This window comes from Battus philenor, unplaced genomic scaffold, assembly GCF_028537555.1.
Source record: "Battus philenor isolate CCGP_79_NKW_IND1 unplaced genomic scaffold, ilBatPhil1.0.hap1 SCAF_28, whole genome shotgun sequence".
NCBI classification, from domain to species: Eukaryota; Metazoa; Arthropoda; class Insecta; order Lepidoptera; family Papilionidae; genus Battus; species Battus philenor.
The window spans coordinates 2,909,538-2,934,425 of record NW_027181691.1 but is presented as its reverse complement, the minus strand read 5'-3'; the positions used below and the strand labels follow the sequence as shown (position 1 = coordinate 2,934,425).

Sequence of the window (24,888 nt, the reverse complement as noted above, 5' to 3'; positions counted from 1 at the left end):
TTAATGTCTCTGAAAGAATCGGAAATTTAATAAATACATTTAAAAAACTTTTAAGTTAAACGGTTTTTTGATACCCATATTGTGGTGGTTGTGGAAAAATATGAACCTAGTCCGCCATATTGGAACGGCGTCCATCTTGAATTTTAAATTTCGACATAAACGATGATTATGTTTCACTAGTGTAGCCCTTTTATTTGATACCCATATTGAGGGGTTTAAGGAAAAATACGTAATCCGCCATTTTGTATCGGCGGCCATCTTAGATTTATAATGTTATTGTTTTTATTATATTGTATTGTCATCTAAATTAAATGTGTTTTATAAATATAAATTTCACATCAATCTCATAACGGGAAGGTGCTTAAATTTCAATTTCTAATTTTGATCCAAATAAATTCCGTATGAGTCAAACTAAATAAAACCGTTTAAAAAAATGTATGAATTCTCATAGATTAACCGAATCAATGAAAATCGCTGAACGTATGTTGAGGTAAAATGGATACTTACTGAGATACCCCTCCCCTAGTCTACACTAAATACATCGGTCGTGTTACATCCTGTATAACTTTTGTTTGGCGAAAATTCCTCACAACATACTTGCCTTTTTTCATCAATTCTTTTACTTATCACTCTTTACGAAGTAAAAATAAGATTAGTTGCGATCAAGCCGATGTTCTGCGCTTTCAGGTGTTATTGAATCTATATTAAACGCATTTTGAGTGGCGGCTTAAGTCCAGGTTCTGTTGGGGGTTTTGTGATCTGTTACTACTTGAAATGACTATTTAAATGACTTAAAAGTTCTGCTTTTCAATCTGGAAGAAGTTTGGTCTAAATGGCATTTGTTTATACCAATAAAATAGTTTTAGCCATTCTTCACACCTAGATAAACACTCACCAATAGCGTATCAGTGCAATGAACTCGCAGCGATTTAATTCTAAATCAATGTCTTTAGTTATTCCTTATCAAAATTTAAACATTCAAAAGTATCAGAGCGTTAGAGTGGTAGTGTTTGACAGGTGCTCTTTATTAATTTGTATAGTTTTGTGTAAAACGATTGTTTTCATTTATTGCTTTTTAAAAAATGATGTTATTATTTAATTCATTATTATATACTTAATATTTCATGGATTTTAATACCTAATGTTGCATGCTTTATCTCCATAGATCTATGATACACATTGTTATGTAACTATCATCATCATAAAAGCCGATAGACGCCTCTGCAAAGTATACGCCTCCGCCAAAAGATCACCTCGATGATCTTGAGACTTCCAGCGACTTGATTTTTGCGACCTTAACTATGTTAAGTATGAAAAGGACCAATATTTAGCCACTTCCGCACATGCAGTGGTAGTCGTGCAACAAAGTGCACCGCCTGCCAGCCTGCTGATAAATGTGCATGCGGCAAACAATGCGACATTGCGACATTACACAACTACCACAGTTAAATTACTCCAACTTGAGTGACTGCATGTGCGGAAGTGGCTAAATATTGGTCCTTTTCTTACTTGGGATGGACTTTTGCAAATTAACGCCTGATTCCATTCAATACTTGACTATGTCATCGCTCCACAAAGTGTGGAACCTGCCTACGTCTTGTCTCCCGCCTTTTATTTTTAATATCATTTTGTAATTATTTATTTAATCCAAATACAAACTGACCAACTAGTTTAATATTAAAAAAAAATCTCTCCAATATTCAACGCGAAATCTACAGCTTAAACATATTTATATTTTTTCCTTTAGTTACATTGCTAGAAAACAAAACTCAATGAAACTCGATAAACTGGTTGTTGAAAGTCGTCAAAATGACGTTAGAAGAGGATAATATTGTATTGAATTTGAATTGTATCTATAAAGTGTTTTGCTGTAGTAATAATAACTTCACAAATCGGTAGACAGTTATAAGCGTCAGACATCGACAAAGATATCGCATCAATTTTAACACATTCGCGTTTGAATCAAATACATTGAAACTGTAGTGAAAGATAATTGTAATCTATTACGCGACCTAGAGATAACATCGCGTGTAACAGTATCAATACAGACGTCAGTCAAAACGTACGGAACATAGAATGAAGTTTTTGTTGCTTATGTAAGTATGTATAATTAACTATTTTTCGAATAAAATTATAATCTATATTTTTATTAATAATCGTCAACTTGTCAGGCAATAGACGCCCACTACACGATAGCGATCTAAATATTCTAGGATATACCTAATTGAATTTATAATACTTATTTCTATATTACAGATTGAATTTAAAAACACTTAGCACTTATGATCGTTTTAAAATTGCATTATTTATGAATATTGATTTACATATATTTTGTAAACACCTGATTCTTCTTTTCAAATAAGTTGTCTACTTCAAGGCTTAATCCTTTGCCAAAGATCGCCACGATGACTGATCTTGTACTTCCCGCGACCAAACAGTGAAGGGCCTACCCTCACACCCATCAGCTTGTGGTTGCCACTCGAGAACCCTAAGCGACGAGCCCTGCCAGTTACCATTTCAGATGACCAATTCTCTGATCTATGTCCTGGAACTTGGTTTTTCTACGGATCTTCTGAGATAACAATCAGCCAATATCTTCAACTATAATCTGAATCTAGATGTAAAGTATAAACAGTTAAAGTATGTTATATACATTCTAATAGAAGTACAGAATAAAAATACGTATATGAGTGAAAAGTTGTTGAGTGTGTGTGGTTATGTATGTGTAAGTGTGTGCAAAACTGTGACCTAAAAAGATAATTACGATTAAGATAGAATAGAAGATAGGTTTTTTTATATCATACACATTACCTTTCATTCTCTTACTATTTATTTACATTCCATTCACACCTCTCTTCTCTTCCTTAATTTTTTTATTTCTTTTATCATCACAGTTTGTTACAATTTTAGTTGTTACAATTTTATTTCGCGACTCTTTTACTTTAGCTGTATTATTTCTTTATTTTATTTTATTTTAATTAACAATTTATCTTTTCCTTATTCTTACTTTGCCTTTTTACTTATAAACTCCTTAGAGATTATAATTGTTGCTTTACTAGTATCTAACGATTTTTTTTTAATTTAACTATATAAATTATAAATTGATTAAACCCAAACAAATATGCGCTGGTTTTGAAGAGACGAATAATTAAAACATATAAACGATAAATATATACCTTGACTATAAATTACTCTTGACTCTTGCAATTGACATCCCTAGATCCTCCTTCTTGCCTCCGTAGACTAAGAAGATTCGGTTCGGGTCGCTACAATCTACTCAAATACCGGATTTGAAAGCCGCTGAAGCCTTATCTTAAAGCAGCATGTACCCACCTTATGGGCGGACATCCCACACTGTGTTCGCCGGTCTGTCTTCTCCATCCCAGAACTTCAAGACTACCTTTTTTCTGGTTTCGGTGGGGGAAATCTTCCGATGTTCAAGATGCTATGCTACAAGATGGGTATGTGGGATTTCTACCCACTAACCCCCCCCCCCCCGCCCTCAGCGCTATACGAGGGACCGCGGTATCTCCCGGTCAGGGATCGCCACGCAGTCTTTCCTCGCGCCGTGCTATTTTTTCAATAGACCGTCTCGGGGTATGCGTGTATACGCTACCCCCGAAACCCTCGTGGTGCTATCACGATGGTTCGAGACCACGTCGAACCACCGTCCGCCTCCGAGTCGCCGAAGCTAGTGGGAGTTTAGGGCCCCCACCCTAAACTCTTGCGACTCCGAAGGCCCCGTTTATGGTAGGGGAGCACCAATCTCCGGAGGTCCGTCGCGAGGCGCATCCCTGCGCTAACGGCGTCGTCTCTGAGCGGGATCTTTCCTCTGCCGATCCTGTTCGGCCGCCACCTTCTGGACCAAGACGGTCTCACAGAAAGAGGCCACGGCCCACCACGCCGATGACCCGCTCAGCATCGCGGACACGACTGCTGGCAAGGAAAGGTCCTTTCCGATCTCGTCCGCCAGGATCCGCCACTCCGAAGAACCACGCCGGGAAGGCTATCTATTCTAAGCGCTCACGGCCTGCCCATTACCACTTCCAATTCCTAATGAGCGATCTAATATGCTCTTACTTTTAATCATTCTTTTTTGTGCCATTTTAAGACACAAACTGGCGCATTTTATTAATCTGGTAATTTAAATAACTGCGGTACCTATTAATAGAGAATTTAATTTCACACTCCTGCTTAACAGAAGACAGCCGCACGTTGTTATAAAACGGACGACAATAATGTATATTTTAATAAAAGTATTGAAAAGATAAAAGTAAAAATATAGTTATGAACAGGCGTTTTTTTCACTTCTTTTTCGAAGGCACGATAATTTTCAAATAATGAAAGTGTATAATTTTTTTGTGCCCACGCCATATTCCGCTGTTCTGTTAACAAAATCGAATTACATTTTTTTTAGTGTTTAATAACGTTATGGCAATATAATTAATTTAAATAATGTTGACCTATTTTACATACTTTTTTATTTTATTTATATTCTTTCTTTTTTTCAGTTATTATAAAAATTTTCCTTTTGGGTACACCGTGTATCCTCGCGTACCACAATAAAGCTCTAGTTATAAATAAAAACAGGTCATTGTTTCAGACTCCTCGCTGCAGGTTGCGATGCAAACTCAACAAGGCGACAAAGAAAATTTCCAGATGACTTTATTTTCGGAGCGGCAACCGCTGCTTATCAAATCGAGGGGGCTTGGAATGCTGACGGTAAACAATAGCTACCACAGACACTATACTTTCCGTGTTTTATATTCTGTTATCTCTTCTGAAATACAAGTAGTCAATTAAAAATATCAATTTTTAGCTGCAATCTGTGATCATTTCTGATAGTTTTAACTAATAATTTTAAATCAATACAAAACTAATAATGATAAACGTGCTTTTTTGCGTCGTATCATGTCACTTATAATGATCATTTGTCTGATGATCATGGATATGTTTATTATGTAAGAAAAGGACCAATATTTAGCCACTTCCGCACATGCAGTGGTAGTCGTGCATAAAATGCACCGCCCGCCAGCCCGCTGATAAATGCGTATGTGGCCATTTATTTACATTCCATTCACACTTCTCTCCTTAATTTTTTTTATTTCTTTTATTATCACATTTTGCTACAATTTGAGTTGCTACAATTTTATTTCGCGACTCTTACACTTCAGCTATATTATTTTAATATTTTAATTTTATTTTAATAAACAATTTATTTTTCCTTATTCTTACTTTGTATTTTTACTTTTAAACTCCTTAGAGATTATTATTCTTGCTTTGCTAGCGTCTAGCGACTTATAAATTGAATTCATTTATTTAATAGAATCAGGCGTTATTTTGCGGAAGTCCATCCTAAGTAAGAAAAGGACCAATATTTAGCCACTTCCGCACATGCAGTGGTAGTCGTGCAACAAAATGCACCGCCCGCCAGCTCGCTGATAAATGCGTATGCGGCAAACAATGCGAATCACACAACCGCCACCGCCAAATTACTTAACACGTGTTTTACCCCTCCAGAGTCAACTCTGTGTTTGGCACTAATCAGTGTAACATAACTCCTAAAGATGCCAAGTGGAGGGCATTATACATCTTTTTAATATTATTTTTGGTCACTATACACTAGTGGTGTATGGTGGCCCTAAAAGGGCTCAGACCTTTTACCACCCTATTTACAATTTTTTTCCTTTCTTTATTTCTTAGTAACTAACAACAAATTACCTTAACTCTGACACTTGTTATTGTCTTTAATGTTTTAATTATTTATGTGTGTCATCCATTAGTTTAAAAGATAATATTTTGCATGATAGTAGAGCTAATTGTTTCGGCTATCTATATCTAATTAATTCCTTACTTATTCAAACTTTTTCTTATATAAAATTAACTTAGCTTTCTATGTTATCTATAACTTATTTAGATATGTTGTATCATTTTCAATTTTTCTATCTATATAATAAAAACTTAATCTGCGGCTCAGGGGCAGCTTAACCTATAGTGCAGGGTGTGCAATGCACACGGCTAAGATGGTGGCTTTTTCTTTTCTATTTCACTGTCCATAAAACTTTAAATACAAGATGAAACATGAACTGTCGCGGTTCGCCGATTAGTTTTGCAACAGAGATGTGCTACAGACATAAAAACAATGAGTGTTATTCAGCCGTCATAAGAAGAAAGGTAGTAACTAATACCATACTGTAAGTTATACCTACTTATAAAATAGCTTGTTGGAATATGAAAAAACTTTCGTGTTACAACGGCAAAGTTAATAGTTATAGCACCGGTGGAGGGGGGGGGAGGGTCAGGCCTAGGGGACGCCAGGGTTACATTGCGCACAGGCGCTACACGAGCTAGAGCCGGCCCTGCTGCGGCTCCGGATAATCCAGCTGCGGCGAATTTCATTTAGTGGTTAATGGTGTCAGTTGTTTAATTTATAAGCTTTTTTGTGTACTTAAAGCCACGAGTAACTATATTAAACATCATATTTAGGCAAAGGAGAAAACTTTTGGGATTACTTAACCCACAATAAACCCACCATCATAGAGGACCTCAGTAACGCCGACGTGGCAGCTGACTCCTACCACAACTACAAGCGGGACGTTGAAATGACGAGGGAACTCGGTCTGGACGTGTACCGCTTCTCCATATCCTGGGCCAGAATCTTACCAAATGGATTCTCGAATAAGATTAACAAAGCCGGTGTCGAATTCTATAATAATTACATAGATGAAATGATAAAACATGGAATAATTCCCATGGTTACTATCTACCATATGGACCTGCCACAAAAGCTTCAAGATTTAGGTGGTTTCCTAAATCCGCTGTTCCCTCAATGGTTCGAAGATTACTCTCGCGTTGTGTACGAACTTTTCGGTGATAGAGTCAAGTACTGGATTACCTTCAACGAGCCCAGGGAAGTGTGTTACTTAGGGTATGACTCATTTACAATGGCGCCAATGCTTAATGCAACCGGTATTGGAGCGTATCTCTGCGCGAAGCACTTGCTATTGGCTCATGCTAGATCATACTACCTTTACAAGAATGAGTTCGCAGGCGATGACGGAATATGTGGAATTACGTATGCCGTCATTTGGCATGGACCTTTAACTGATTCTGATGAGGACGAGTTCGCTGCTGAATTGCGGCGACAAGCTGATGTAAGACTTTCTTCTTTATTTTTAATATCAATTACATATTACTCAGTCGGTGGGTGCCCTCGGCGGGATTCTCGTTTCTCTGGAAAGGATTTTCTGCTTCCTTATGGGATTTCGACGAAATCTGGCCTTGACTGCATTAACGATCTCGTTTGTTCGAATAGACCGCAGTTGACCGGATCTCTTACGGTCATTAACAGACATTACTTCAGTGTACCTTTGATAATCGGCAAATCCCTAGCTTTTTCAATGTATCAAAAATGTCGGCTGGCTTCTTACCTACTTTGTTCAGTGCAATTACTGCAATCCTATTCCCTTTAGTGCCACACTCCATTTTAAAAACAAATATTTTCTTAACAAAAGATAATAATGCGGGAAAAAATCCATTTTCTTTTTGTAAAAGAGAATGTTCGAAATTCGAATTAATATTTTTTTTGATGTATGTAAACAGCCAGTTACAAAATTTATGGCTAGACTAGATATATATATAGTCTTATACGAAAATATTTTAATGAAGCTAAAACGGCAAACCACTATTACGATATAACTCGGGAACGAAATTGTCTCAAGTAGAATTGTAATAGCAAATAATATATTATTTGCGAGAAAAATGTTAGGTAAGATCCCAGTAATGGATATTGCTTTTTTATGAACATATTTGCGATGACGTCTTATTACCATAATCTATTTTATAGAATCGATCACAAACTAAGCCAAAATGACTCAAATAACACTGTAATAAACTATTGCGGTAAAGGCATTGGCAGAAATGTACACATGAATAATATCGTTAAGCATCCGTACTGATGACAGTTAACATCAAATTTGGCACGAATAACATCGTAAAGAGTATTATTATTCAAAACGTTTAATTTTAATTCTATTCCAATATATTTTCCGTAATAACTCAGATAATTCCTAGAATATATAAATAGCAATTAAAAACGAGGATGCAGAAAAAAATAGCTTTCATTTGGTTTGTAGATAGACCTTGTAGATTGAATATCCAGTCAGACAAATAAAACATTTTCAAAATGTAATTTTGGTATACGTACCGTATATATATATATATACATAAGCGTGTAGAAAAAGAGTTATTTTAATATTACAAACTGACAATCCAATTTTATTTATTGGTATAGATTAATTAGTAAAGTTAATCTCCATTTATGGCGGGACCAAAGAAAGTAAGAATTCACTTTATTTATAAATAAATTAAAACATGACAGGAAAACATAATGAGCAGTGCAGTTGGTTAGTCTTGCTTTAACGAATAAATCTTTCACAGACGATGTCCACGTGATTTACAATATACACAAAACTTTGATGACGTTAAACTTTGAAAATACTCGTGGTAGGAGCCTGGTCCTAAGTCAGCGACATTTAAACTGTCTCTTGAACAATAGAGTACCACATTTGTTAAATTATAAATCACTACGCGCCCTATTTTCTGTTTCTTTGCGTTTGTTTGTATAAAAAACTATACTATAATTAATATACTTAAATATTTAATGGAATCAGGCGTTACCTTGCGGAAGTCCATCCTAAGTAAGAAAAAGACCAATATTTAGCCACTTTCGCACATGCAGTGGTAGTCGTGCAACAAAGTGCACCGCCTGCCAGTCACCGTCAAATCACTCAACACGTGTTTCACCCCTCCACGGGTCATCTTCAGGAGTTATGTTACACCGATTAGTGCCAAACACAGAGTGTTGCCAAACACACATTTGTCAGCGGGCTGGCGAGCGGTGCACTTTGTTGCACGACTACCACTGCATGTGCGGAAGTGGCTAAATATTGATCCTTTTCTTACTTAATATACTTTACACATAATATAAATTTGTACATCCGAAGAATAACTTTTTCAGCAGAAATGATTTTATTATTACAATATGATAATTCTGTACGCCTTTATGTTTACGTTTGATTACAAAATTACCTTGACTACGTCTACACTTCAAAATTTCTTACATTCACAGTGGGGTCTTTACTCCGAACCGATATTCTCCGAAGAAGGTGGGTTCCCTAAAGAACTGAAGGCATTAGTCGACAAAAAGAGCGCAGAACAAGGGTACCCAAGATCCAGGATGCCGGAGTTCACACAAGAAGAGATAGAGTTCGTGAAGGGATCCTCTGATTTCTTTGGTATAAACCATTACACAGCTGTTTTGGTCTCTGCAACGGAATACCTGGAAGAGCATCCTGTGCCTTCGATGTATGATGATATTAACGTTGGGACTTTTAGTCCTGAGGAATGGATACCCTCTGCTTCGTCGTGGTTAATGGTGAGACGGTCGTCAAATTTATAATTTAAGTTGTTTTTGATCAAGACATGGGTAGGATAAGGCTTAGATCCTGAGTTTTAGAAATAAATCATCATCACCACAGCCGCAGGAGGTTCACTACTTAATACAGGCTTTCATCATAGATCCAATAAGACTGGTTAAAAGTGTCCTCCATCATCCGTTTTCAGACGTTCTTAACAAGGTCATCTGTCCACTTCCAAGGTGGTCACCTCTCGCTGCGCTTGTCACAGTTTCCACTCCAAAATCTTAAAAGCCCCGGAAACTATTGGTTTTGCGATCTGTGTGGCCTGCTCGATAGCACTTCAACTCGCCAATCCTTAAAAAACTAACACAATATTATAATTAGACATGTATTATCGTGTACATTATTGCCACAAGTAATTAAAAAAAAACACCGAGAAACGCCGAAACAATGAACGTCGCGCTTTTGTGATTTTTTAAATAAAAACATTCCGTTCGGAAATCTAGTCTATTTACTTCACTCAAGATACATACGGTGCTCCTAAATTATTATAGAGACGGCTTCAATGTGGGACTAAAATATGACGATAATTGCATGTAAAAATTAAAGAAGCACATTAAAGAGTTAGTGGCTTATTAAAAGACGTTTGTAACACTTTATCAATTTATTTAACACACGAACAAATTTTTATTAGCGCTTGAGGGCGAGCAAAAAGGACGTGCATTCGTCGTGGTCCTCTGGGGCGCACTGTGCTCTGTGACCGAGTGAAAGCGGGCAATAGAACAAATGCGCAAAAGAAACAAAAGAAACAAAAGTAATAAAATGTCTGCGCCCGCGTCACCGGTGCGTGCATGTGCTCGCTGCACTAATTCGGCACACTAAGTTCGCCCGTCGGCTACGCTCGCCCACAAAATCTTACACCTATTATTCATTCAGACATCACATCAGTGTATATACGACTCCCACAACATTATAAATGTATCATGATCATCATTCCAGCTATAGGACCTTCGCTGTTAGATACAGCCTCCCTCCCTATAGATTTCCAACAGGACTGCTTGGAAGCGACCTGAATCGAGCGTATTCCGGTGATTATACAAAGGTCGTCTGCCAACTTGTAACATCGACATATACGCTGCGGTTTATGATCCGTGGTTTACTCCTTCATAAATGTACATATTAATCATTAATAATATTACAGCAAGCACCGGACAGTCTTTTAAATGTCCTGCTTCACATAAAGAACAAGTACAACAACCCTGCGGTCTTCATCACCGAGAATGGTTGGTCCACTACACTTGAGGATGGACTGAAAGACGACGCCAGAGTCAACTACTACAGAGCTGCTTTGGAGAACGCTCTGGACGCTTTGGACGCTGGTGTTGACCTCAAAGGCTACATGGCGTGGAGCTTGATGGATAGCTTTGAATGGACGCAAGGATACACGTAAGTTGTTTTAAATAACTGAACTTGACTGATTTTCTGAGAGACTTAGTACCTTAAGGCAAATTTTTTCAATAAATGTGTGGTATCCATGATGATTTACGACATGTAAGAGGAACCGGAAAATAATGTCATTTCTGTTGACAAATTTATCGAAAGGCCGATTGATTTTTACCGCTCCGGCATTTAAAATTTGTTTATTAGACGGCAGAAGGTTGTTGATTACAAAAGTGAATGTATAGTTGATTAGAAATAAAAACTTGTTAAAAATGTAGTCGTGTGAATTTAACTTAAGAAAGTGACATTACTTACCTGTACTCCTGATAGAAACGAGGTTTACCACTCTGGCATGCTTATATTCGCACAAGTCACGGAGATGGCTATGCTCTAGATACTTCTACGAGAACCATTATTATTATACATAAGTTGAAGTAGCAGTGGCGGGCAGAATTGATAACTGGTGGGGCCTTTAATGTCTGGAGTGGGTATGACGGAACAGCAAATCCAACGTAGAACATCGTGTGCAAACGTTGGATTTAGGCCGATTCAAACCAGTCCTATTGCAAATCTCTAGAGGAGGCTCTAGTAAGATAATGATCGTTCTATGGTTAAAAAGGTGATGATGATGATGAACTCTAGTGTAATTCGCACTTCATTGAACATATTGGAAAAGTAATTACATCCTCTTCTTTGCTTCATATTCCTCAATACAGAGAATCGTAATTCTTTCGGAAAATTACCCGCGCACCACGTTTTGCCATTTTTGCCGATTCTGGCTGCGTGTATCGCTTCGGCTACTATTGTATCGAGCGTGATGCGTATCAGCGCTGGGGGCTGTGGACTTATGATGTTCTGTTGATCTGTATGATGTCTGTTCATCCACTTTTTCGGTGATCAAAAGTTCCACGTTGTCACATCTTTTCTGGCTATGTATCCGAAAATTTCGATAATCTTTGCATAATCTTTTAGTGTAATAACGAATGCGTACTCTAAGTTAGATCATTGATGCGATTTTACACACCACATTTGTTATTTATCTGATGATCAAAAGTTTATACAATACTATGATTAAAAAGTAAGGAGAATTTATTTATAAAATGAAAATTCTTTATTTATTCTTCTAATTTCATCCCCTTCAAAATTAATCACGTTTCGATAAAACAAACTTTTGCCAACGCTTTACCCAGTTCTTGAAACAGTCAAAATCTTTTTTCAGTACTCTTTAACCGTGCCAAAACGGCATCCGCTCAATTGCCTTTTGAGTTTTATTTAATAGCCAGAAATTGCACAAAGTCAGATCAGGCGAAGAATGTGGTTGCGGAACGATAAGAGTCAAATTTTTGACGCGTTTGTGACCAAAAAAATTGTTCAAAATAGTTTGTGCTGTATCAAATGATATTCCAACTTATCACAAACGGACTCTTGGTTAATGTTATAGGTAGTTCTTACAACCTAAGAAAAAATAAATACCTGCCTACCCAATACCCGGGAGTTTAAAATGACAATCTCTGACTTTTTGATCATAGTAGTATATCAAATGTTCGTTTATTTGTTTCATAATAATAAGAATGCTGTTAACCATTAATGTCCGCAGGTCTAACTAGGCTCTTTGAACGTCCTATGATCTTCACAGACACTTCTTCAAGAACATCCGTTTCTTTAGTAAATACATGGAGTAGGCCTATGTTCAGTAGTAAACGTTCTATTGCAGCAATAATGATTATTATGATGAGAATTATATTTTTACCTCAGGGAACGTTTTGGACTGTACGAAGTGGACTTTGAAGATCCAGCCCGGACCAGAACGCCCAGGAAGTCAGCGTTCGTTTACAAAGAAATCCTCAGGACGCGTGTGGTCGACCACGATTACGAACCTGACTCCATGACCATGACCATCGACGAGGGACACTAAACTGAACAGATTGAATATCGGATATTGAAAATAAAAACTAATTTAAAGTATTTTTAAAAAGATTCTTCCTTTGAACTTCAACGTTAGAAAAGCAATGACCAAACCTTGTTGTATACAATTAATTTCACCTCTTTGAACACACAAAGTGGATATATTTACTGATAATAATTACAAATACTAAGGCAATCAGCTAAACACTTTTGAAGTAGGCAATTAAGATATTGAAATTTCGCCCCTCCATTACATAACTAAATTCATAACGCGTTGTAGTATTTTTAGCCAAATGAAATTATTTTACATCAACTCTAAAAGTTTTTAAGATAGCTTTATGAAATATAGGTTATGTGACTCTGTGAGCAGTGGCAATACTTTATAAATAATGCATTTTTATATAAAAATAAGACTGGACATCGAGAGTCGAACTTGCGACCTACGGTCTCAAGTGTCAATCCTCTACTGCTGGGATATCACTACTCAATATTTTACTCCACAGTCCCTGAAAAGTATTATGAATTGTTAACTTTGTTAAAAAAAAATTCATCTCATGTTAGTTCAAATTTTATACATCAATGATTAACTTCACTTCAATTATATGATGCAAAAGGCTTAGTATTCAGGTACTTTGCGACAAAGAATCACGAGCGTCGTATTATTAATGTCTCTGAAAGAATCGGAAATTTAGTAAATACATTTAAAAAACTTTTAAGTTAAACGGTTTTTTGATACCCATATTGTGGTGGTTGTGGAAAAATATGAACCTAGTCCGCCATATTGGAACGGCGTCCATCTTGAATTTTAAATTTCGACATAAACGATGATTATGTTTTACTAGTGTAGCCCTTTTATTTGATACCCATATTGAGGGGTTTAAGGAAAAATACGTAATCCGCCATTTTGTATCGGCGGCCATCTTAGATTTATAATGTTATTGTTTTTATTATATTGTATTGTCATCTAAATTAAATGTGTTTATCAAATTTCACATCAATCTCACAACGGAAAGGTGCTTAAATTCAATTTCTAATTTTGATCCAAATAAATTCCGAATGAGTCAAACTAAATAAAACCGTTTAAAAAAATGTTTGAATTCTCATAGATTAACCGAATCAATGAAAATCGCTGAACATATGTTGAAGTAAAATGGATACTTACTGAGATACCCCTCCCCTAGTTCACACTAAATACATCGGTCTTGTTACATCCTGTATAACTTTTGTTTGGCGAAAATTCCTCACAATATACTTGCCTTTTTTCATCAATTCTTTCACTTATCACTCTTTACGAAGTAAAAATAAGATTAGTTGCGATCAAGCCGATGTTCTGCGCTTTCAGGTGTTATTGAATCTATGTTAAACGCATTTTGAGTGGCGGCTTAAGTCCAGGTTCTGTTGGGGGTTTTGTGATCTGTTACTACTTGAAATGACTATTTAAATGACTTAAAAGTTCTGCTTTTCAATCTGGAAGAAGTTTGGTCTAAATGGCATTTGTTTATACCAATAAAATAGTTTTAGTCATTCTTCACACCTAGGTAAACACTCACCAATAGCGCATCAGTGCAATGAACTCGCAGCGATTTAATTATAAATCAATGTCTTTAGTTATTCCTTATCAAAATTTAAACATTCAAAAGTATCAGAGCGTTAGAGTGGTAGTGTTTGACAGATGCTCTTTTTTAATTTGTATAATTTTGTGTAAAACGATTGTTTTCGTTTATTGTTTTATTTAAAAAATGTTATTATTTAATACATTATTATATACTTAATATTTCATGGTTTTTAATACCTAAAGGTGCATGCTTTGTCTCCTTGGATCTATGATCCACATTGTGATGTATATCATCATCATATAAGCCGATAGACGCCTCCGCAAAGTATACGCCTCCGCCAAAAGATCACCTCGATGATCTTGAGACTTCCAGCGACTTGACTTTCGCGACCTTGACTATGTCAAGTAAGAAAAGGACCAATATTTAGCCACTTCCGCACATGCAGTGGTAGTCGTGCAACAAAGTGCACCGCCTGTCAGCCCGCTAATAAATGCGCATGCGGCAAACAATGCGAATTACACAACTACCACCGTTAAATTACTCCAACTTCAGTGACTGCATGTGCGGAAGTGGCTAAATATTGGTCCTTTTCTTACTTGGGATGAACTTCAGCAAGATAACGCCTGATCCATTAAATACTTGAATATGTCATCGCTCCACAAAGTGTGGAACCTGCCTACGTCACGTCTTCCGCCTTGTATTTTTAATGTCATCTTGTAATTATTTATTTAATCCAAATACAAACTAACCAACTAGTTTATAATAAAAAAATAATTCTCTCCAATATTCAACGCAAAATCTACAGCTTAAACATATTTATATTTTTTACCTTAGTTACATTGCTAGAAAACAAAACTCAAGGAAACTCGATAAACTGGTTGTTGAAAGTCAAAATGATGGTAGAAGAGGAAAATATTGTATTAAATTTGAATTATATCTATAAAGTGTTTTGCTATAGTAATAATAACTTCACAAATCGGTAGACAGTTATAAGCGTCAGACATCGACAAAGATATCGCATCAATTTTAACACATTCGCGTTTGAATCAAATACATTGAAACTGTAGTGAAAGATAATTGTAATCTAATAAGCGACCTAGAGATAACATCCCGTGTAACAGTATCAATATAGACGTCAGTCAAAACGTACGGAACAAAGAATGAAGTTTTTGTTGCTTATGTAAGTATGTATAATTAACTATTTTTCGAATAAAACTATATAATTTCGTATAAAATTATTAATAATCGTCAACTTGTCTGGCAATAGACGCCCACTACACGATAGCGATCTAAATATTCTAGAATATACCTAATTGAATTTATAATACTTATTTCTATATTACAGATTGAATTTAAAAACACTTAGCACTTATGATCGTTTTAAAATCGCGTTGTTTATGAATATTGATTTACATATATTTTGTAAACACGTGATTCTTCTTTTCAAATAAGTTGTCCACTTCAAGGCTTAATCCTTTGCCAAAGATCGCCACGATGACTGATCTTGCACTTCCCGCGACCAAACAGCGAAGGGCCTACCCTCGCATCCACCAGCTCGAGGTCGACACTCGGTAACCCTAAGCGACGAGCCCTGCCAGTTACCATTTCAGATGACCAATTCTCTGACCTATATCCTGGACCTTGGCTTTTCCACGGATCTTTTCACTTCTGATCCGATCCTGCAGCGAAGCTCTAAGTGTAGTATTTTTATAAACATTAAGATTTATTCTAATCTACTCTGGCTTCTAAATTGTTATTTACTAGATAATAATCGGCCAATATCTTCAACTATAATCTGAATCTAGATTTAAAGTACAAACAATTAAATAATGTCATGTAAATTATAAACGAAAAACAGTATAAAAGTATGTATATGAGTAAAAAAAAGGTAAATTTGCTTGCTTTCGTTGAGTGTGTGTGGTAATGTATGCGTGTGAGTGTGTGCAAAACTGTGACCTAAAAAGATAATTACAATTAAACTCTACAAACGTTAATTGATCGTACCGTATGTTAGTTCATCATGATATAATAAACCTATCTTCTATAATGTACATTGTACCACAAACTCTTTTTTATACGGTCCCTTCTTACACGAATTTTTAATAAATGAATAAATTTATAATTCAAATATTTGTTGAAATTATAGTAAAGATTTCGTGGTCGTATGCGATAGGCCTCATAAAAAAAACTAAAGATTACACAGAGAGTAATGGAGAAGGTATATGCTCGGAGTTTCCCTGCTAGATTAAAGCAGAAAATAGGAGATCCGCAGAAGAATGGTCGCTGACGTAGCTCGAGGTATTGATCGTCTGTAGTGGTAGTGGACACATAGCTCAAGGTTCGCTTATATAGGCCTCTCTCAACAGTCGATTACCGTTGTATTTTTTAGCCCCGTTTATGGGGCCTTTCATACAGGAGGTTATTTTCAGGACATAGACATGTTTATTTTAATTGTTTTTCAATTTGCGTTTTCTTATCACTCTCCTCTTCCGTTCCACACAATCTCTATTACTCTTCTTCCATTCTTAACATTTCCTTTCATTCTCTTACCATTTATTTACATTCCATTCACAATTCTCTCCTTAATTTTTTTATTTTTTTTATTATCACAGTTTGTTACAATTCTATTTCGCGACTCTTACACTTCAGCTATATTATTTTTATATTTTTATTTTATTTTAATAAACAATTTATCTTTTCCTTATTCTTACTTTGTATTTTTACTTATAAACTCCTTATAGATTATTATTCTTGCTCTGCTAGCATCTAGCGACTTTTGAATTGAATTCGTTTATTTAATGGAATCAGGCGTTACCTCGCGGAAGTCCATCCTAAGTAAGAAAAGGACCAATATTTAGCCACTTCCACACATGCAGTGATACCTACTCAAAAGCGACCGAAAGGTATGAACCTAGAACCTAGTCTTGGTTTATCGCTTTTACTTGACTAATATTACTATCACTGCACAAAGCGATAGCACTGAGAGACGAGATGGAAAACACTCCAGCAACAATCCTTTTTTAATATGATCGGTAGAAGGCGTCTCACGTTACATACGAGCCGACCTCGTTTTAGATGGAGCCGGATTGACTTTAGAATTACTATTATATTTACAAAACTGCAACAAACCTTTTGTGATATAACTTTTCCACAAGTGTACAAATAACTATATTTACACACCTGAGGAACTTATATCATAAACGGCTTGTATTTCAAAATGCGTTTTCCGTTCCAGTAGCGGTCCCATAGACGAGTCGCATATCTGTACAAAGCGTGTCGACGATTGTACATCGACATCATCATTGCAGTTGTAATACGTCCACTGGTGAAGCCTTTCCTATAAGTTTCCAACATGAGCGGTTGAAAGCAGCATGTATCCATAATTTTATAACGACATTATCAAGCTTTATTGTGCACTTTTGTATGTGCACTTTATTGCACGACTACTGCTACATAGCGGAAGTAGCTATATATTAGTCCTTTTCTTACTTAAGCTTATTAGTCTACCTTGTGGATGGACGTCCCACACTGAGTTCGCCGGTCTATCTTCTCCATCCCAGAACTTTAAGGCCATAGATTCTAAGCGCTCACGGCCTGCCCATTACCACTTCCAATTCCCAATTAGCGATCCAATACGCTCTTACTTTTAATTATTATGTGGAGATAGTAGGGTGCTCTTGTTAATAATATTAATATTCGCAGAATGCAATTAATTCGACCGATCCTTATTATGCCGTTGCGCACTGACGTTCTTATGTTATTCTTCTTACTCATAATTATAAATGACATTTGTGGGGTTGTCCACAATTCCTTTTTATGCCATTTCAAGACACAAACTGGCGCATTTTTTTAATATAATATAATTTAATTAACTGCGGTACCTTTTAATAGAGAATTTAATTTCACACTGCTGCTTAACAGAAAACTGTTACAAATAGGATGAAAATAATGTATTTTTTATAAATAAAAGTATTCAAAAGATAAAAGGAAAAATATATAATTTTCAGAAAATGAAAGTGTACAATTTTTGGTGCCCATCTTTGTGCCCACGTTATATTCCGCTGTTTTTTAAAAAAAATCTAATTATTTTTTTTTTGTTTTTAAGAACGTTATGTCAATATAATTGATTTAAATTATGTTGACCTATTTACAAAAAATCACAAAATATTGGTAAATGTTACACACTTTTTTTTCTTTCTCTTGTTTTTATTTTTCAGTTATTATAAAAATTTTCCTTTTGGGTACACCGTATGCCCTCGCGTACCACAATAAAGCCCTAGTTATAAATAAAAACAGGTCATTGTTTCAGACTGCTCGCTGCAGGTTGCGATGCAAACTCAACAAGGCGACAAAGAAAATTTCCAGATGACTTTATTTTCGGAGCGGCAACCGCTGCTTATCAAATCGAGGGGGCTTGGAATGCTGACGGTAAATAATAGCTACCACAGATACTTGACGTACCGTGTCTTATATTCTGTTATCTCTTCTGAAATACAAGTAGTCAACTAAAAATAACAATTTTTCGCTACAATCTGTGATCATTTCTGATAGTTTTAACTAGTAATTTTAAATCAATACAAAACTAATAATGATAAACGTACTTTTTCGCGTCGTATCATGTCACTTATAATGATCATTTGTCTGACATGGATATGTTTATTATGTTAGAAAAGGACGAATATTCAGAGTCAACTCTGTGTTTGGCACTAATCGGTGTAACATAACTCCTGAAGATGCCCCGTGGAGGGGTGAAACACGTGTTGAGTAATTTGGCGGTGGCGGTTGTGTGATTCGCATTGTTTGCCGCATACGCATTTATCTGGGCTGGCGGGCGGTGCATTTCATTGCACGACTATCACTGCATGTGCGGAAGTGGCTAAATATTGGTCCTTTTCTTACTTAGGATGGACTTCCGCGAGGTAACGCCTGATTTTATTAAATATGTTTATTATGTCCTTAAACATATTTAGAAAAAAATACATATGCCTATAGATTTCCAATCGGACCAGTTGAAATTAACCTGCATCCAGATTCTTCAACGTGGTCCAACTTTAACATCGTGGTCGTCTGTTTACTTGTGAGTGGGCGGGCGTCTTACTCTGCGCTTGCCGGTCTGTTCTGCGCGCTTATGCCCACAGCCAGTTCAATTTCTTATTTGCGCATTTCCCTTTAATACTCGATTTAAATTAAACAAAATTTCTTAGCTAATATAAATTTGTAGCCGCTCTGTTTTTTTTTAACATTATACATCTTTTTTTGGTCACACTAAAGGTGTATGGTGGCCCTAAAAGGGCTGAGACCTTTTACCACCCTATTTACAATTTTTCTTCTTTCTTTATTCCTTATTAACTAACTACAAATTACCTTAACTCTGGCACTTGTCATTGTCTTTAAATTTGTCATTGTTTATGTGTGCCATCTATTAGTCTAATAAATAGCATTTTGCATGATGGTATTGTTAATTGTTTCTGCTATCTATATATAATTAATTCCTTACTTATTTAAGCTCTTTTTATATAAAATTAACTTAGCTTTCTATTTTATCTATTACTTATTTAGATATGTTGTATCATTTTCAATTTTCCTATCTATATAAAACAAACTTAATCTGCGGCGAATTTTATTTAGTGGTTAAGGGTGTCGGTTGCATAATTTTTAAGTTTTTGTGTACTTAAAACTATGAATAACTAAATTAATCGTAATATTTAGGCAAAGGAGAAAACTTTTGGGATTATTTAACCCACAATAAACCCACCATCATCGAGGACTTGAGTAACGCCGACGTGGCAGCTGACTCCTACCACAACTACAAGCGGGACGTTGAAATGATGAGGGAACTCGGTCTGGACGTGTACCGCTTCTCCGTATCCTGGGCCAGAATCTTACCAAGTGGATTCCCGAATAAGATCAACAAAGCCGGTGTCGAATTCTATAATAATTACATAGACGAAATGATAAAACATGGAATAATTCCCATGGTTACTATCTACCATATGGATCTGCCACAAAAGCTACAAGATTTAGGTGGTTTCCTAAATCCGCTGTTTCCTCAATGGTTCGAAGATTACTCTCGCGTTGTGTACGAATTGTTCGGAGATCGAGTGAAGCACTGGATTACGTTCAATGAGCCAAAGGAAATTTGTTACCAAGGGTATGACTCGTTTACAATGGCGCCAATGCTAAACGCAACCGGTATTGGAGCGTATCTCTGCGCAAAGCACTTGCTATTGGCTCATGCGAGATCATACCGCCTTTACAAAAATGAGTTCGCGGGCGATGGAGGTGTATGTGGTATCACGTATTCTTACTCTTGGCATGGACCCTTGAATGATTCTAAGGAGGATGAATTCGCCGCTGAATTGCAACGACAAGCTGACGTAAGGCTTTGTAATATTTCTTTCATATAGTTTATAACAGAGCTAAACAGATATTTTCATCGTGATGATTTCGGCCACAGAACGTTCATTGCTAGAATTAGACTTCTCCTATAGAATTCCAAGAAGACAATTTGGTCTTCCAACTACTATAACAACGTTGTCAGTTTTACTGGTCTACATGTATTACGTTCTAAAGAAGAATTTTTCTCTTTCAAATTGTTTACTTATATCTATTTAATACATTATAATATTAGGGGGGCCAGAAAGTAACGTCGCTTTCTTATGTTAAATTCACACGACTACATTTTTAACAAGTTTTTATTTCTAATCAACAATATATTTACCTTCGTTATCAACAACCTTTTGCAATCTAGTATACAAAATTAATGCCGGAGCGGTAACAAATCAATCAGTTTTTCTGTAAAATATGTCGACGGAAACGACGTTACTTTCCCGTCCCCCTAATATGTGTATGTAGCTCTCAAACTGGAATAAAACATTGCAATTTAGTATAAAAATGTTCAATGCGTGAGCGATAAAAATCAATCAATTTTTCTGTAAAATATGTCGACAGAAACAAAATTACTTTCCGGTATCCTAGTATAACAAATAAGTTTTATCAAATTAATATACTAGCCACGTACAACTTTAAGCATGCGTTCGATTTCACATTACATTGGCTTCGATTATCTTCTTATATTTTCTAATATTTACAGTGTAGTCTTTACACGGATCCGATTTTCTCAAAAGACGGTGGATTCCCTAAAATTTTAAAGGAACTTGTTGACAAAAAGAGCGCAGAACAAGGTTATACCAAGTCCAGAATGCCAGAGTTTACTCAGGAAGAGATAGAGTTGATGAAGGGCTCGTCCGATTTCTTCGGCTTGAACCATTACACAGCGGCTTTGGTGTCTGCTACGAAATATCTAAGAAAGCACCCTGTTCCATCTGTATACGATGATATTAATGTCGGAAATCACAAGCCTGATGAATGGAAACCCTCTCCAATGGTATGGTTAAAGGTGAGATGATGAACATTGAGTCGTTTTTTACGTCATTATATTGATAATATTTACTGTTCAAAATGTACACAGCAACACATAAAAAAGCTAAAAGAAAAAATATGCTATAGTGCTACCGAAACCACTGTACCGCGCTGTGAGTACACTTTGATACCAACTACTACTAGATGTTTAGTAGTACGGTATGTATCCTAATTAAAACAAAAGACTGTTGTATGAAATTTTCCTAAATGCCGTTCTAAATTGTGGTGGATTTTCCTTTAAGCGTATCAAGCCAGCTGTCGACTGAACCACAAACTCGAGTTTAAGAACAATCAGACAACAATAAGACATATCGTCATCGTCGCCATTCGATAAACAACCGGTCTCGTCGGGACCGAAACGTGTGTCACATGGGACCCAACCTCCGATACCAGACAGAAGTATTATTGGCAGGCAATAGCAACCGTCCAAAATCAAGTATACCCTTCCCGGGTTCCCATGTGTCGGAATGCTTTAAACCGAAGTGGGGGGAGCTTAAAACTAGTCAGTCGAAGCGATCTAAGAGCTCGTCGACCTCCCAAATTGAGTCCTAATCCAGTGAAATTCAACTACATGAAGCGGCCCCACCGAGGCTCCACCGGGAGACCCCAAGCTACCTAAAAGCAGGTCTTATACTAAGCTCCTTCTGCACCTTGCCGCCTCGAATCCGCGGAATCTACAGCAGTGAGTCCAGACCGAAAAAAAAAAAAGTTATTTAAGCACACGCGCTGTCAGCGGGTCGCGTTTCCACAAAGTAGTTTTTAATGTAACAGCTAGAGATAAACTAAATAAGAGACTGCTTTCGCAATCTCTGCTTATATGACACCGTGATCGTTTCTATGAATGTATTCCATAATAAGCCATCGCGCAACTTTAAATAATCATGTATCTTAATATCTAATCTCTGGTTATTACATTAATAAATCCAAAAGTTATTTTTTTAAGAACTAAGCTTACTCTACTACTTTATTTCAATTATTATAAACTACAGCAATTCCGTCGTAAGTATTAATTGCCTATACATTGCGTTTGAGAAAAGCTGTCTAAATAATGATAATGAGTCATTAAAGCCAATGTACAATATTCTCAACGTTACAGCAAGCACCGGACAGTCTCTTAAACGTTCTACTTCATATAAAAAACAAGTACAACAATCCTGTCGTCTATATCACTGAGAACGGTTGGCCGACTGGACTGGAGTCTGGATTGGAAGATGACGACAGAGTCGAATATTATAGAGCTGCTTTGGAGAATGTTCTAGACGCTTTAGACGCCGGTGTGAATGTTAAGAGTTACATCGCGTGGAGCTTGATGGATAACTTTGAATGGATGCTTGGATATACGTAAGTTGTTTTGGACAAAATAGTTGTTATTCAATCATCATTATTTTAGACGTTCAAATGTACATAACGGCTTCCCCCTGAGGTTTACAATATCTGCATCTTTAATCCTGCTTCTTCCAACGAACATGACAATATCGTCTGTTCATTTTGTATCTGTTCTCCACGCAACGCAGTAAATTTATTCGTGTTTTAGTAATAAATTTAAGTTTTAAATAGCAACACTGTAATGTCAGTTTCTATTTGACGTTTGCTGTCAAGCTGATTTTCATTTTTTTTATTCTCATGAAGTGCATTTTTTCTGGAGACAGTTAATAGTCGTCTAGTCGGATATTAACTGCGTCCTGTGGTTCTACAGTGTTAATTATATTAGCCATTTAGTTGTTTTTTTTTTCGTATTATTGGTAGTCGAACATAATAAACTGTTTATGTAATATTTATTCTGTCACCAAATACAAGGCGATTGGTCATTGGTGTAAGATATTTAAAGCTTATTGCTAACAAATGAACTATATATTCACCCATTCGAAACTTGAACACTATAAATAATCACATATACTGCCGTGACTGTTGTCGGCCGATACTCCCCCTTGATTCATCGCCATTAAGGCGCAGTATAGCGATTTCGACAATATTATAGTTAAGCCTTTTTACCTCGTGTAATCGAGACCTAAAATTTATCTTAAATGATTTATATGTTGGTAGTATTACATGCAATATCCCCAAACTTGCTCGAAGTCTAATGTGAATGTCCGACGTATTTCACCCAATGTGAAATTGATATGTTTATGTACTATTGACAAACACGTATTCTCTTTTAGGATAAAGTTTGGACTATATCACGTGGACTTTGAAGACCCAGCCCGAACTCGTACGCCCAAGAAGACGGCGTTCGTTTACAAAGAGATCATCAGAACGCGGGTGATCGACCACAATTACGAACCAGACTCCTTGAACATGACCATCGACGAGGGACACTAGACTGAACAGAATGGATACCGAAAATATAATAATATTCATTTTAAAATATTCGAATAAACGGTACGCCCTTCGCCTAACATTGTGTATGACCATATTTTGTAATGTTTGACAATTTTTGGTTATGTTGATGCAATTTTTTACCACATATATAATCCCGCAAGCTTCCCTTAGTGATAAATTTTGAGAAGTAAGTATAATGACTGCACATGGTCGATATATATTTGAAAATATTGTGTAAAAACTTTGTTAAATTTCAGAAAAACACTAATGTACATAATATTAATACCAGAAATATGAATAAACTACTGCATGCTTATTCTTAACCCACCATTATACTTCAAAAATAGGCAATTAATTTAAGGGTAATTGCATTAGATTTTATAACAAGCTCCCAAACAAAATTACTAACCTGTCAATAAATAAATTTGAAAATATTGTGAAACGCTAACTTATTTCCAAAGTTTACTATAGTTTTCAAGATTAAAAAAAAGTGATAAAAATGCTTAAGATTGAATTGCTTCAACGTTATATTTTATTCAACCTATTTTTGCTCAGTTTTATAAAAAAAAAAGAAAAAGAAAACGCCTACAATTTCTTACTGCATTCTTATTATTTTTAATTTAAGGTTGGGTCCTTGACCTATTTGCTTGGAACTGTTTCGGAATTCAATCGGATTTCTATGGTAATCAATGCAATATAGTGTTTGGTATTACGACAATTTAGTCGATTCTAAAATACCGATAATAAGGTCTTCTCGAATAAATATAATTTGACTTTAACTATCATTAAAAAAACAATAAAGTTAAAAACTGTTATAGCTTTAAATT

The 24,888-nt window shown here is 36.0% G+C and overlaps 2 protein-coding genes across 2 annotated transcripts; both read left to right on the top strand.

The window, feature by feature from the left end:
* The first annotated feature begins 1,998 nt into the window (after positions 1-1,998).
* LOC137925989 (myrosinase 1-like) lies at positions 1,999-12,824 on the top strand. Its single transcript, XM_068769500.1, has 6 exons — positions 1,999-2,096; positions 4,604-4,722; positions 6,487-7,154; positions 9,131-9,436; positions 10,621-10,865; positions 12,615-12,824. Exons 1-6 carry the CDS (start codon positions 2,077-2,079, stop codon positions 12,772-12,774), a joined length of 1,518 nt encoding a protein of 505 aa, XP_068625601.1. The 5' UTR covers positions 1,999-2,076; the 3' UTR covers positions 12,775-12,824.
* Positions 12,825-15,294: 2,470 nt separating this feature from the next.
* LOC137925935 (myrosinase 1-like) lies at positions 15,295-24,469 on the top strand. The gene is made up of 6 exons (XM_068769430.1): positions 15,295-15,500; positions 18,630-18,748; positions 20,030-20,697; positions 21,414-21,719; positions 22,839-23,083; positions 23,902-24,469. Exons 1-6 carry the CDS (start codon positions 15,481-15,483, stop codon positions 24,059-24,061), a joined length of 1,518 nt encoding a protein of 505 aa, XP_068625531.1. The 5' UTR covers positions 15,295-15,480; the 3' UTR covers positions 24,062-24,469.
* Positions 24,470-24,888: the final 419 nt, after the last annotated feature.

What these genes read in the sequence shown, in the direction of transcription:
- LOC137925989 (XM_068769500.1), top strand. Translation starts at nt 2,077, where the DNA reads ATGAAGTTTTTGTTGCTTAT. An exon ending in ATGAAGTTTTTGTTGCTTAT is followed by an intron (nt 2,097 to 4,603) that starts GTAAGTATGTAT and finishes TCATTGTTTCAG; the next exon opens with ACTCCTCGCTGCAGGTTGCG. An exon ending in AATTGCGGCGACAAGCTGAT is followed by an intron (nt 7,155 to 9,130) that starts GTAAGACTTTCT and finishes TTACATTCACAG; the next exon opens with TGGGGTCTTTACTCCGAACC.
- LOC137925935 (XM_068769430.1), top strand. Translation starts at nt 15,481, where the DNA reads ATGAAGTTTTTGTTGCTTAT. An exon ending in GGGGGCTTGGAATGCTGACG is followed by an intron (nt 18,749 to 20,029) that starts GTAAATAATAGC and finishes CGTAATATTTAG; the next exon opens with GCAAAGGAGAAAACTTTTGG. An exon ending in CTCCAATGGTATGGTTAAAG is followed by an intron (nt 21,720 to 22,838) that starts GTGAGATGATGA and finishes TCAACGTTACAG; the next exon opens with CAAGCACCGGACAGTCTCTT.